At 42.3% G+C, this 15,616-nt stretch overlaps 1 protein-coding gene across 1 annotated transcript in view; it reads right to left on the reverse strand.

Annotated features, from left to right (window-relative positions):
- The window catches only part of ARHGAP31 (Rho GTPase activating protein 31), a 167,826-nt gene that overhangs the window by 84,615 nt on the left and 67,595 nt on the right, over window positions 1–15,616 (reverse strand). The window contains exon 2 of the mRNA XM_063446470.1: window positions 1,925–2,027. Within this exon, the coding sequence (XP_063302540.1) occupies window positions 1,925–2,027 (103 nt within the window). The remainder of the gene's footprint in view (window positions 1–1,924; window positions 2,028–15,616) is intronic.

Below are 15,616 nucleotides of genomic sequence, written 5' to 3' on the forward strand. Positions count from 1 at the left end.
CAGGTACTGACACAGAGAGTATAATCACATTGATACTCTATACAGGTACTGACACAGAGAGTATAATCACATTGATACTCTATACAGATACTGACACAGATAGTATAATCACATTGATATTCTATACAGGTACTGACACAGAGTATAATCACACTGATACTCTAGAGAGGTACTGACACAGAGAGTATAGTCACATTGATACTTTATACAAGTATTGACACATATTGTATAATCACAATGATACTCTAGAAAAGTACTGACACAGAGAGTATAATAACACTGATACTCTATACAGGTACTGGCACAGAGAGTATAATCGCATTGATACTCTATACATGTACTGGCACAGGCAGCATAATCACATTGATACTTTATACAGGTACTGACACAGAGAGTATAATTACATTGATACTTTATACATGTACTGGAGAGTATGATCACATTGATACTCTAGAGAGGTACTGACACAGAGAGTATAATCACATTGATACTCTATACAGGTACTGACACAGAGAGTATAATCACACTGATTCTCTATACATGTGCTGGCCCAGAGAGTATAATCACATTGATACTCTAGAGAGGTACTGACACAGAGGGTATAATTACAGTAATACTTTATACAGGTACTCACACAGAGGGTATAATCACATTGCTACTCTATACAGGTACTGACACAGGGTATAATCACGTTGATAACTCTATACAGGCACTGACACAGAGGGTATATTCACATTGATACTCTATACAAGTAATGACACAGAGCGTATAATCGCATAGATACTCTAGAGAGGTACTGACACAGAGAGTATAATCACACTGATACTCTACAGAGATACTGACACAGACAGTATAATCACACTGATACTCTATAGAGGTACTGACAGAGAGTATAGTCACATTGATACTCTATACAAGTTTTGCCACAGATTGTATAATCACACTGATACTCTATAGCAGTATTGACACAGAGAGTATAATTACACTGATACTCTATACAGGTACTGACACAGAGAGTATAATCACATTGATACTCAATAGAGGTACTGACACAGAGAGTGTAATTGCACTGATACTCTATACAGGTACTGATACAGAGAGTATAATCACATTGTTACTCTATACAGGTACTGACACAGATCGTGTAATCACACTGATATTCTAGAGAGGTACTGACACAGAGAGTATAATCACACTGATACTCTAGAGAGGCACTGACACAGAGAGTATAATCACATTGATACTCTATACAGGTACTGACACAGAGAGTATTATCACATTGATACTCTATACAGGTACTGATACAGATAGTATAATCACATTGATACTCTATACAGGTACTGACACAGAGAGTATAATCACATTGATACTCTATACAGGTACTGACACAGAGAGTATAATCACACTGATACTCTAGAGACGCACTGATACAGAGAGTATAATCCCATTGATACTCTAAAGAGGTACTGACACAGAGAGTATAATCACACTGATACTCTATACAGGTGCTGACAACGAGAGTATAGTCACATTGATACTCTATACAAGTATTGCCACAGATTGTATAATCACATTGATACTCTATACAGGTACTGACACACATTTTGAAATGACAAGGTACTGGCCCAGTTTGACAATTCCCACTAACAGTCCATACAGGTATGAGCACAGCAGGTGTAATAACAAAGATACTACATATATAGGAAAAACACATAAGCAATGAGCAAGCGCCTGCAAAAAAGCAAATATAGCCACAAAAGATGTAAGAGTAATACAACCCTAATTTACAGGGGCGGTATTTATTATTTATAGATTTTTCCTCTGCAGCGGCAGGAGGGCAAAATACATTGCAGGCCCACATCGTTCGCCCACTTGCTACGGTGCTGACCAGTTACTCAACTAACTGCTTTGAATTTAGCGTTACCTTAGTTTTTGTATGTTGGACGTCACACCGGACAAACGATAGATGCCATCCACCACGCCATGCGTCTCAATGAACTCCGCACAACTCTTCAACACAAGGGGGACTGGAAAACACAAAAATAAGGAGGGTCAATGGGGGTACAGTCATATGGCATGATTGGGCTGGGATTAAAAAAAACACAGTGAAAATTAAGATAGGCTTCTACAGACAGATGTCTAGCACTAAAACTACTGCACTAATAATGCAATGTGCTGTGACAATGCAAAGATCTATAATACAATATACGGTAATATAACAAGAATTAATAATACAATAAGCTGTAATTCAACAAGATTTAATAATACTTTTAAATTGTTATAATATAACAAACTGTAATACAACAAGCTGTAACAATACAATAAACTGTATCCGCTTGTATTCTCCAAGAAGGAATGTTACAACAATTTTGGAGTCAGGAAGGAATATTTTCCCATTTTGTGGAAAAATTGGCAGTCATGACAATCACTTCTCTTGGCTCAACCGCAGAAACGGAGACATGTGAGAAAGGCTGAACGTGGTGGAGATAGGTCTTTTTCTCACCAATTACTATATATTTATTTAAAGGGATTCTATAGTGTTGGGAATACAAAGCTGTATTTCGAGCACTAAATTGCCCTCCCCCCCCCCCCTTTTTGTTCCCTCTCCCCTCCCAGCATGTAAAGGGTAAAAAAAAACTTTAGTCACTCAATCGATTCCAGTGCCGATGTCCCTTGGCGCTAGGTCGGGGTTCAGCCTCCGACATCATCCGATTGGGGAAGGAAGGGGGGAGGGGTAATGCGCATATGCGGCAAGCAAATAAGTCTCATCTCATAGGAAAGCATTGCCTCAAGGGGGGCAGCAACACCATAATAAAGCAAAATCCTTCATAGAGATAACTGTTAGAAAACTATAATGGAAGACAATGGATCATGGGGGTTTAACAACAGAGATCGAGAAGGGCAGGTGTCTACAGATGTGAAAATATCCCTTTTTATTGGCTGACGAATATTATAACCCTTAGAAGTAGGTTAACCGAAAGCAAGAGAGAAGGTCAATGTTTTTATTAGTTAAATTACAATATACAAATAAATTACCAAAGTAGATACATTAAATACATATTAAAATATATACTTTGGTAATTTCTTTGTAATTTGTAGATTCATTTTCTGCATTGTACACAAATTAACGCAAACACATGCAAAGACATACGCAGATCTTCCAGCACTGGTAGTCACGCCCACAAAGTTAAGTAGTGAATAGCGCCTCTTGCGTGATAGATCTAACGAAAAAAACTGTTGATCTTACCTGATCTAACAAATATCTACCAAAATCAATAAAAAAAAAATTACAATTTCAGTTGAGGGGGGGCCAGCCCCCCCTAATTATATATGCAATATCTCAGTAATTAGACTAGATCTAACAAAAATTTTGCCTGATCAAACCTGATCTAACGTAGAGCTATCATAATCAACAACATTTTGTACAAGTTTTTGTTGAGGGGGGGCTGGCTACGGGTTAGCCCCCCCTGACAATAATTGTTAATATCGCATAATTTAAAGTAGATCTAACGAAAAAAATCGTTGATCAAACCTGATCTAACAAAGATCTAACAAATGGAATAATCTTTTGTTAAAATTCTCAAAATGGGGGGGCTAACCCGGGGGTGGTAGGATTTAGTGATACATCGTTACTTTGTTAGGGAATTCCTTGCAATGTTTGATGCAGGGACGATGATTCAGAGGCAGACACATGTCCAGACCCAGAGCATATACAGTGTTACTTGTCCAGTCACCCATAAAATGATCAGTACCATAATGATATGTCAGGGGCACAAGCCGAGCCAGCATTACCGCTGTCCAGTACTTCCCATAAAATGGTTAAAAGATAATGAACGTGGCAAGATACTCACGACTAAGCACCCAGTCCCATGGCTGGTGCAAACACAGTCTAAGGAACAAGTTACATAATGTTTGGCTGCACTCATATTGTGTTTGAGATTAGATTAGATTAAACAAACAGTGAAGCTCTTTCTCTGTTAAGGGAAACTGCCAGACAGCTCGATTTGCTCACGGTTTCTCAGTAAAAAACAGATTCTGCAGAACCTGCAAATTTATAAACCAATCATGTGCATTAATCAGAAGGCCATACAATGCATCTTGCATCTTGCGACACCTGAATTAATGGCTTCTCGTGTTTTTATATTTCTTATTCTGTGTATTTTAAATCTCTTTTCTCCCTCAGCTGCTGTCCAGCTGTGAGAAAGAATTAAATTCAGAGAATACATGTACAAGACAACTGCGCATGTACCTTATCACCTTTCTGTGCATGCCCACAGCTCTTAATTTGTTGTGTACTCAACATTGGGAGGTATGTGCAAGTATGCCACTTGTAACATTAATAAGATTGCGGAGCCCATTTGGACACAACCTGTTGGGGACACTCTGAGCAATACATCTACTACAGCCCAATGTAGTGGTTATGGTGACACATGTTACCTGGCACTGTCCCAATGTTGAACAACACACTGTTGTTGAATGATTTGACACTTACCTGGGTTCCCTGTGTACCAACTCAGATATTGCAAAACAGGAGTCCTTGATGCATGGCGCCCCCACTTTTTATCAAATCATTTTCAACAAGTTTAATTAATACCAAGCTCTCAAAGCTTGCAGCTTGGTAAAGATCAAACCTGCATTATCCATCCAAGTTTGGACTGTAATAAAAGGCTTACAAGCTTTGGGGGTGCCTTAGCTCAGCACTTCCTTTCACAGCTGTCCGAATTTGGATTGTAATAACCAAGTATAATGCTGAATTATCTTAGAGATCCAAGATTTAGAACAATTAAAATCCACTAATTCCTTTGATAAAGAGGGAGATGAATTTAAAGAGAAAGAGTAATTCATGTATAATAAGATCGAAAAAATTGGATGAGAAAATTTCAGAAACAAAAAGCAGAACATAGAAAAGAGATAAGGGGGACAAAATGTTTAACATATTTTCAATACAAAAAAAAAACAGCCAATAAAAAAACAGGGCGATCATATGTAAGCAGGAAAAGACCGGATCAGGGATCCCCAAAAAATAGAAATAGAGATAGAAGTAGCTGAAATAGCCTGCCCTTTGGTGGGTCCCCACTCAGATCTCAAGCTGGTTTTAGCTCATCTTGTGCCATTACAGAGAGAACATCTCTGAAACATATCAGACTGGTCCCACCCATACGGCAGTCCAGATCCGAAATGCCAGCAAGTTCCCTCTGCACGAGAGATACGGCAACCCCAGACGATTGTTTCAGCCTTGTTGGGCATCATCAGTGAAGCATAGCTGATATCTCTCTAGGCACCGTGAGCAATGGGTCCACGTCTGGATTACCCTTCAAACTTGTGGAGAGCAAAAAACAGGGCGCATGAGAATACTGAGAACAGGCAGCAGCTGAAATAGCCTGCCCTTTGATGGGTCCCTGCTCCGATCTCAAGCTGGTTTGTGCTCATCTTGTGCCATTACAAAGAGAACATCTCTGAAACATATCAGACCGGTCCCACCCATACGGCAGTCCAGATCCAAAATGCCAGCAAGTTCCCTCTGCACGAGAGACACAGCAACCCCAGACGATCGTTTCAGCCTTGTTAGGCATCATCAGTGAGGCATAGCTGATATCTCTCTAGGCACCGTGAGCAAGGGGTCCACGTCTGGATTACCCTTCAAACTTGTGGAGAGCAAAAAACAAGTCGCAAGAGTGCACTGAGGACGGACAGCAGCTGAAATAGCCTGCCCTTCGGTGGATCCCTGCTCAGATCTCAAGCTGTTTTTTAGCTCATCTTGTGCCATTACAGAGAGAACATCTCTGAAACATATCAGACTGGTCCCACCCATACGGGCAGTCCAGATCCGAAATGCCAGCACGTTCCCTCTGCACGAGGGAGAAGGAGAAGAGAACCGTCTGGAAAAAAATTCTCCCCCAAATAATTTACACCATAAATCGTTTTACACCAGACCTTACCATCAACCACAGAGTAATGACTACCAAGGGAGAACCACCCCACGAAGGAGAGAAATTAGTCAATCAAGAGGGGCAATAAGGGAAAAATCATACGCACAAGTAATAAAAGGCTACAAGGTCTGGGGTGCCTCAGCCCAATACTTCCTTTCACAGCTGTCCGAATGTTGATTGTAATAACCAAGTATAATGCTGAATTATCTTAGAGGCCACAGAGTAGCCAGGATTACAGCTTCACTTTTTTATTAACCAGCCAAAATATTACAGTTTAACAGGATTTGGCTGTGACAATTTGGCGCTGAGTTGAAACAGAATCTCTGTGTGAAATTATTACATCAGGTTAGGTGGGAGAGGTTTTGGGTACAGACAGTTTTGAAAATGCTATATGATGGAGGCTAATGCTGATGACAATTTCATTTTAGAAGGCCCTCCCTTGGCTATAGCCCAGCAGGCTGGGCAGAGAGTATTGGTTATTGATGTTGGAAGGTCTGTTTATTAAAGTTCTGCTATTTATCCAGACATAGCCCAAAGCTTGTGTCCTGCGTAAGAACACCCTGCTGTATAAAGAGCTTCAGGCATTCCATGTACATTGTATCTTTTCCTTGAAAATGGAAGCAATCACTGCCCAAAAAATGGGGGAGTTATTTTTCTCATTTTATATTCTCTTCAAACAGAATTAAAGTGAATTGAAAACCGAATTGTAAAATGAAGGCTAAACTAGACAAGCGGTGACTATAGTTGAATTGGAGAATATTTTCCAAGTCCGTTATTTTACCCTAAATTGTACAGTTTAGTTTTCTGCTCACTAAACCTCACTGTCTGATGAATAAACCCCGCCGTTTAACACTGACTATCTAAATGGAGCGTTGCAGTAAAAAAAAATATTTAGCATTGTTTAAGGTGAACCTTTTAGCAATTATATTAAAGTTTAATTAATTAATAAACCCACTTGTTTTCCATCTGTGAGAAGGAAAAGCTTGAATTGTCGCCGCTGACCTGTTAGGTCCATTTAACAAGATGAGAAGAACACACAGAGCTTACATGACACTAATCCAATTAAAGAAGGTGTTGCAGTGTGAACTAGTAGTGCGATCTGCGAGAAATCATAGGGATCAGATCACATCTCTCAGCTGAGAAAGACTAGGGAAAAAAATGTCTGATATTTGATGAATTCAGTTTGTATAGTATTACCATGTAACATCATCAATTCAGCTGATTATTGATTTGTTATTTATAACACCCCTGCCAACTACGTAATAGTTTTTATTATATTGTACTGTTCTTTTCCTCTCCCCCAACACACGAAAGGAAATAAAACCATGTTAATATAGATTATACATTTATGCTTTTCCCAGCTTGCATTTTATAAGCTGGAACGCCAATGAATCTCGGTTAAACACTTTCAATAAGCAATGATTATCCAATCTACCTGCAGGGCCGGACTGGCCCACCGGGATACCGGGAAATTTCCCGGTGGGCCGTCGGCACCTGGGGCCGGGGTGACCTGCGGCCGCAAGGAGAACTTGAAAGGCGGCCGCAGGGGAAGCTCTTCATGAGGCCGGGAGCAGGCTCTTCTGGGGGAGCAGGCTGTTCTGTCTCTGCTCCCCCTCCCTCGCGTGCTAGAAAGAGACCGGGGCCGGAATATGACGTCATATTCCGGCTCCGGTCTCATTAAGCTGCGCGCGAGGGAGGGGGAGCAGAGACAGAACAGCCTGCTACCCCAGAAGAGCCTGCTCCCGGCCTCATGAAGAGCTTCCCCTGCGGCCGCCTTTCAAGTTCTCCCTGCGGCCGCCAGCACAGCTACCAGTCTGCCCACCCACAGGTACTAAAAAATATGTATGTCAGTGGGAGTGTGTGTGTGTGTCATGCTGTGTGTGTTCCATGCTGTGTGTGTGTCTGTCTGTCATGGTGTGTGTATGTGTCTGTGTCATGCTGTGTGTGTGTGTCTGTCTGTGTCATGCTGTGTGTGTCTGCGTCATGCTGTGTGTGTGTGTGTGTCTGTGTCATGCTGTGTGTGTGTGTCTGTCTGTGTCATGCTGTGTGTGTCTGCGTCATGCTGTGTGTGTGTGTCTGTGTCATGCTGTGTGTGTGTCTGTATCATGCTGTGTGTATGTCTGTGTCATGCTGTGTGTATGTCTGTGTCATGCTGTGTATCTGTCTGTGTCATGCTGTGTGTGTCTGCGTCATGCTGTGTGTGTGTGTCTGTGTCATGCTGTGTGTGTGTCTGTAGCATGCTGTGTGTATGTCTGTGTCATGCTGTGTGTGTGTGTGTGTCTGTCTGTGTCATGCTTTGTGTCTGTCTGTGTCATGCTGTGTGTCTGTCTGTGTTACGCTGTGTGTGTGTGTCTGTATGTGTCATGCTGTGTGTCTGTCTGTGTCGTCTGTCACGGTGTGTCTGTATCATGGTGTGTGTGTCTGTCATGGTATGTGTGTGTGTCTGTCATGGTGTGTGTGTGTGTGTCTTTGTCTGTCATGGTGTGTGTGTGTGTGTGTCAGTCGTGGTGTGTGTGTGTGTGTGTGTGTGTGTCAGTCGTGGTGTCTGTGTGTGTTTTTAAAAATAGTGTTTTACTCACCTTTTTTTTTTCCAACGTCGTGCTGGTCTCTGCCTCTATGACTGAGATCATCAAGCTTGATGATCTCAGCCAATCCGCACTGACACAGGAAGCGCCTCTAGTGACCGTCTGAGTGTCTGTCACTAGAGGTGTCACTAGGAAGCAATGTAAACACTGCCTTTTCTCTGCAAAGTCAGTGTTTACATTCAAAAGCCTGCAGGGACAGGCTATAGACACCAGAACCACTACATTAAGCTGTGTGTGTGTGCGCCTGCTAGTGAGCTTGCTTGCATGTGTATGTGTGTGTGTGCCTGCTAGTGAGTGAGCTTGTGTTTTATGTCAATGAGCTTATGTATATTAGTGAAATTGTTTGTCTATGAGGCTGTGTATCAATGAGCTTGTGTGTGTCAGTGAGATTGTCTGTGTCTGCATGTGAGTATGCTTACTGTATAATTAAATGTTTTACTCTGAAAGGACCAATATATTATATTAGAAAAAGCTATATATATATATATATATATATATATATATATATATATATATATATTGCGACAATATATGGCGCAATGACTTATGGGGCTGGCATAGATTTTTTTTTTTACAGGGCTGCTTTGTATCCCCAGTCCGGCCCTGTCTACCTGTACAATTGTGAAACATTTAGCACCCCCCACCCCCCAAATGTCCTGTGACAGAAGAGTCACAGTTTTCAACTCCAGTCTGGACTCCTGGTTACGGACCTGCCATTGATGGGAAATGCTCTTCATAAGAAGAAAATTAATGGACCTTGTCTTTTATAGTGATATGTCAATTTGGAGCAATGAACAGGAACATTCTGATGGTTCCCATGGTAACTGCTCTACGTTTAGAACTTACTGGGGTTTGTGCCTTTCTCATTTCATGATGGCACGTACATATCTAATAAACACTCATGAACAACATCTCTTTAATCGACTCTTTACTGACAAAAAAATACACATATACGTCCTTAGAAATGATTTTTAAATACAGACATTATTTTTACATAATCTTTATTGCTAATAATACAATCAGACTTCTTAGAGATGTCCATAAGTAGGATAGCGGACATGTTTTTATTTGACTATTTTAATTGCATCTACTGAATTATCTAAAATTCAGAATTTAGTTTTTTCTGCTAATATTTCAGACCGTTTAGAAATATTGCAAACAAAGGGATTTGGGATTTATCTTAAATCTTGTAGCAGTTCTTTTTTACCAGATAGTCACTACTCACAAAAGTCCTGATGTTGGTGTTCTCAAGTAGTTGCTTTTTACTGAATGCAACATTTCACCTGAAGCGACAGAGAGTTAGCATCTAGCGTTACTTAAAGTCTATGTTATGGAAAACACCAACTCCCGCTACTTAGTCATTGGTTTACAAGTGGTTGCTAACACTACCACTACTCATTACTGATTTCAACGAACCCTAAAAGCCTAAATCCACACTCAAATTTTGCAGCTAATTGCACAAACATTCTTTGGGAAAATACATGTGGTATTACATGGAAACCCTAAAACACATATTGAAGCATACAAAACAAGCAATATAAATTAATGAAAAAAAAAAAAATTAAATAAAATAAATTGATAAAAAAATCAAACAGCAATAAAATCAAAGAAAGACCAGACACGTAATACACTGAACAAAATTATAAAGGCGACACTTATGTTTTTGCCCCCATTTTTCATGAACTGAACTCAAAGATCTAAGACTTTTTCTATGAACACAAAAGGCCTATTTCTCTCAAATATTGTTCACAAATCTGTCTAAATCTGTGTTAGTGAGCACTTCTCCTTTGCCGAGATAATCCATCCACCTCACAGGTGTGGCATATCAAGATGCTGATTAGACAGCATGATTATTGCACAGGTGTGCCTTAGGCTGGCCACAATAAAAGGGAACTCTGAAATGTGCAGTTTTATCACACAGCACAATGCCACAGATGTCGCAAGTTTTGAGGGAGCGTGCAATTGGCATTCTGACTGCAGGAATATCCACCAGAGCTGTTGCCCATGAATTGAATGTTCATTTCTCTACCATAAGCCATCTCCAAAGGCGTTTCAGAGAATTTGGCAGAATTTGGCAACCGGCCTCCCAACCAAAGAATTTCTGCACAAACTGTCAGAAACCGTCTCAGGGAAGCTCATCTGCATGCTCGTTGTCCTCATCGGGGTCTTGACCTGACTGCAGTTCATCGTCATAACCGACTTGAGTGGGCAAATGTTCACATTTAATGGCGTCTGGCACTTTCGATAGGTGTTCTCTTCACGGATTAATCCAGGTTTTCACTGTACAGGGCAGATGGCAGACAGCGTGTATGGCGTTGTGTGGATAAACAGTTTCATGATGTCAACGTTGTGGATTGAGTGGCCCATGGTGGCGGTAGGGTTATGGTATGGGCAGGCGTATGTTATGGACAACGAACACAGGTGCATTTTATTGATGGCATTTTAAATGCACAGAGATACTGTGACAAGATCCTGAGGCCCATTGTTGTGCCATTCATCCACGACCATCACCTCATGTTGAAGCATGATAATGCACGGCCCCATGTTGCAAGGATCTGTACACAATTCCTGGGAAGCTGAAAACATCCCAGTTCTTGCATGGCCAGCAAACTCACCAGACATGTCACCCATTGAGCATGTTTGGGATGCTCTGCATCGGCGTATACGACAGCAAGTTCCAGGTCCTGCCAATATCCAGCAACTTCGCACAGCCATTGAAGAGGAGTGGACCAACATTCCACAGGCCACAATCAACAACCTGATCAACTCTATGCGAAGGAGATGTGTTGCACTGCTTGCGGGAAATGGTAGTCACACCAGATACTGACTAGTTTTCTGACCCCTCCGAACCCTCCCAATACAGTAAAACTGCACATTTTAGAGTTCCCTTTTATTGTGGCCAGCCTAAGGCACACCTGTGCAATAATCATGCTGTCTAATCAGCATCTTGATATGCCACGCCTGTGAGGTGGATGAATTATCTCGGCAAAAGAGAAGTGCTCACTAACACAGATTTAGACAGGTTTGTGAACAATATTTGAGAGTAATAGGCCTTTTGTGTACATAGAAAAAGTCTTAGATCTTTGAGTTCAGCTCATGAAAAATGGGGGCAAAAACAAAAGTGTTGCGCTTATAATTTTGTTCAGTGTATAAAACAGTTAAGTATACTTTATATAACTAAAAATAATGTGTCATTTAAACGAACAACATACACAGTAGAAACAAACCTCAAAAGTTCCATATATATGTATCTGGCATTGAGCAAAATCCCAGTTTAATACAATGTACACACTGTCACTATGTCCTGCTAAAACCAATTACAGGGTGAAGAACGCATGCTGAGGGTGATCCTTTTCTTAGCGGCATGGTGTGGTTGCTATGGTGACAATTTACACAGCGTGAGTTTCTGTGCGTTATCAGCAAGCAGCTGACGTGCGACCGTTTGGAATCTTTGGAAGAAAATGTTATTGGCAGCAAACTAGCAACTAGGTCGGAAGCCTGTCGGTAATTAGTAGCCGCTACAAGCCACGGGCTGTTAATAGCGACAGCTATCGGCAGCTATTTAATGACAAGGCTGGAAATAAACCCCATAGATTCTAAAACTTTTCATTTTACTAATATATTTATAAAGGATAAACAAAAGAAAAATAAAATATGGTATACATTTGCCTACAGTGGCGTACACATGACCCATGGGGCCCCGGTGCAAAAATTGATCCGTGGGCCCCCCCCGCCACACCCCCCCCCCACTCTGCGCGGGCCGGGGCAGCAACACATGGCGGCGGGCACCTGGTCGCAGGGGTTGCAACCGCGGTATGTACGCCACTGCATGCAGATGCACACACACTTAAAGGACCACTACAGACACCCAGATCACATCAGCTCAATGAAGTGGTCTGGGTGTCAGGTCCCTCTAGTTTTAACCCTGCAGCTGAAAGCATAGCAGTTTCAGAGAAACTGTTATGTTTCACTGAGGGTTAATCCAGCCTCTAGTGGCTGTCTCACTGACAGCCGCTAGAGGCGCTTGCGCCATTTTAAGACACTGAACGTCCATAGGAAAGCATTGAGTAATGCTTTCCTATGGGCGGTTTGAATGCGTGTGCGGCTCTTGCCGTGCATGCGCATTCGGAGCTGAGAGGCGGAGGGATCCCCAGCGCCATGGGAGTCCGGCGCTGGAGAAAGGTAAGTGCTGAAGACACACACACACACTCTCACGAACAAATGCATACACACTAGCTAACAGACACACACATTTACTGACAAAGACACACTCAGCGGCAGACACACAGTAACACACTCACTGACACTCACTAGCAGACACACACTCTAACACAAACACCAACACTCACACTAACACACACACACTAACGCTCACACACACTAACACACACACACTAACGCTCACACACACTAACACACACACACTAACGCTCACACACACTAACACACACACTAACACACACACACTAACGCTCACACACACTAACACACACACACTAACACACACACACTAACACACACACACTAACACTCACACACACACACACTAACACTCACACACTAACACACACACACTAACACTCACACTCACACTCACACACACTAACACTCACACCCACTTACACTTACACATGTTTTTTTTTTTAATTTAATCCCCCCAGCCTCCTTACCTTTTGGAGTGCTGAGGGGATTCCCTGGGGTCCAGTGGTGCTGCTGGGCTCCTGGGGGGGGGGCGGTCACCCGGCGGGCTGGCTGGTCCTGCGGGCGCGCGAGGGAGCACTCTCCCCTGAGTGCTTCCTCTTCAGCTCCCTCGCGCGCCGCGTACTGATACCGGCGCCGGAAGATGACATCATCTTCCGGCTCCGGTATCAGTGCGGTGCGCGAGGGAGCTGAAGAGGAAGCACTCAGGGGAGAGTGCTCCCTCGCGGACCAGCCGGCCGCCGGGTGACCTCCCCCCCCCAGGAGAAGAGGCTGGCCCAGAGCGTACATACCGGGTCGCAGGGGCGGCCGGGCCCCCTGGTGGGCCGGGCCCGGTCGCAGCCGCGACCCCTGCGACCCTGGTATGTACGCCACTGTTTGCCTAATTTAGATTTTTATGCCTGGAAATATCACATACAATTGCTGTTTTATCTTATATTTAAGTGCTAGCTTTGCACTCTCTTCTTCAAATTAAAATAGTAATTTAGGACAATATTAAAGAGACACTCCAGGCACCAAAACAACTCTCACCTCAAGGGGTTAAACTGTTCTGGCTTTGAAATAAATGCACCTTTCTCAAGCCAGTTTAGTGAACGACAGCCAATCAGTGGCGTGCCTACCCGGCAGCACTCCGCACTTCCTGTAAGTGAAAATTCAGAAGACGGATGCCGCAAGGGGAGGAGCTGAGACCAATGCTGGAGGCATATTGGGGTAAATCCGCTTGAGGTAAGTGTGCCTCCAGCGGACTCCTGGCACCAAAGGAACTTAATTAAGATGGAGTTGTTTTGGTGCGTGGAGTGTCCTTTAATGTACCTTATTTACATGTATTTAACTCCTAAAAAAGAAGGACACTTTGGAGGTGTGTGAATGTCAAGGTGTGTGAATCTCACTTTATGTTTCGGCTTATCTGACAAACCTTTATTTCTAAAGAAATTGATTATGGGTGTAACAAGTAAATGCGACAGCTCTATCTCTGGCTGCCAAATCCTAATCTCCGGCAGCCAAGACTCGATCAATAATCCATGCAGACGGCATCTTGAAAATCCCTCGTAATTCGCTGACTTCACGGTAAATAGATGGAACTGTCCCAAACAGGCTGCAGTGAAACACATGCAGCTGTTAAAGAAAGCGGCAAAACCTATTGGCATCGGTAGTAATGTTTAATAAAGCAGGCTTCCACTACCCAGGAAATGCCATATTATCCTGGCCGCGCTGAAATGTCACTTTCCATTCTTTATGTTCAATAGGAACACCCCAGATTTAAAGGAGCTATTCATAACAGTGCTTAAGAGTAAAGGAAATTAGAATATTAAAGGTCGGTCAACGCTGGTTGCAGCCAACCCAAAGTCTTAAATGCATAAAACAAATACTATATGATAAAAATGCAAAAAAATGAATAGTTTAGATATTAACTTCATCTGCAGTTACTGTCATCAGACATGATCTCTGAACGCTTAATTCATGATTTTATGAATAGATCTACAGGTAAGAGCATGGATGTGTTTACTTTACAGAGGCGCCTCCGTGCTTCTCACTGTGAAAATCACAGTGAGAAGACGCTGACGTCCATAAGAAAGCATTGAGAAATGCTTTCCTATGGACTATTTGAATGCGCGTGCGGCTCTTGCAACGCATGTGCTTTCAGCGCTGACTTCGGAAGAGGGAGCCCGGCGCTGGAGAAACTCTATAGTTTGTTTTCCTGGCACTATAGTGGACCTTTAAATGGAGTATCTTCATTCTCTGCAGGCATTTTTATGTGGAGAAAAGGCAGTGTTTACATTGCCTCCTAAGGACACCTCCAGTGGCCACTCCTTAGATGGCTACTAGAGGTGCCTCCTGGGGCAGTGCTGCACAGTGTGTACGTTTTATTATCTTTTCAGGGGGGCCAAGGGGGAAGGGGTAAGTCACCTAAATTGTGGTTTTTAAAACTATAGGGTCAAGACCTATAGTGTTCCTTTAATAATACTAAGGGTAATAATAAACCAATATGTTGTTGTTATATTTTTAATAAAACAACTATTTCTTGCATTTTGGGGAGAGTCAGTGGAGATAAGTGTTATTTTTTTCAAATAATTTCATAATTATGCATGTGGAAAAGTGGATTTCAATGATAAATTAGTGAGCATGCAACATCCTATATGTAATCTCTCCAATTCATTAAAATAGCAATTTTTATTATCATTAATAATATTGGCATTCATAGAGCTGCCCTATACAGTTATACACTAACGATATATACCAGCGAGTGAATGGCAGACAGAATAATGCTGATAGACACATGACGTGAGGAGAAAGAACCCTACTGAATCTCAAGAAATAGAGAGTGTGTATTGGCTGAAAGGCCTCAGCCAGTTCCTGGCTGCCGGTCACAGCAGCAATCCTTGTGTGCATATGTATAAAGCT

The sequence above is a fragment of the Pelobates fuscus genome, chromosome 1, assembly GCF_036172605.1.
Source record: "Pelobates fuscus isolate aPelFus1 chromosome 1, aPelFus1.pri, whole genome shotgun sequence".
Classification (NCBI taxonomy): Eukaryota; Metazoa; Chordata; class Amphibia; order Anura; family Pelobatidae; genus Pelobates; species Pelobates fuscus.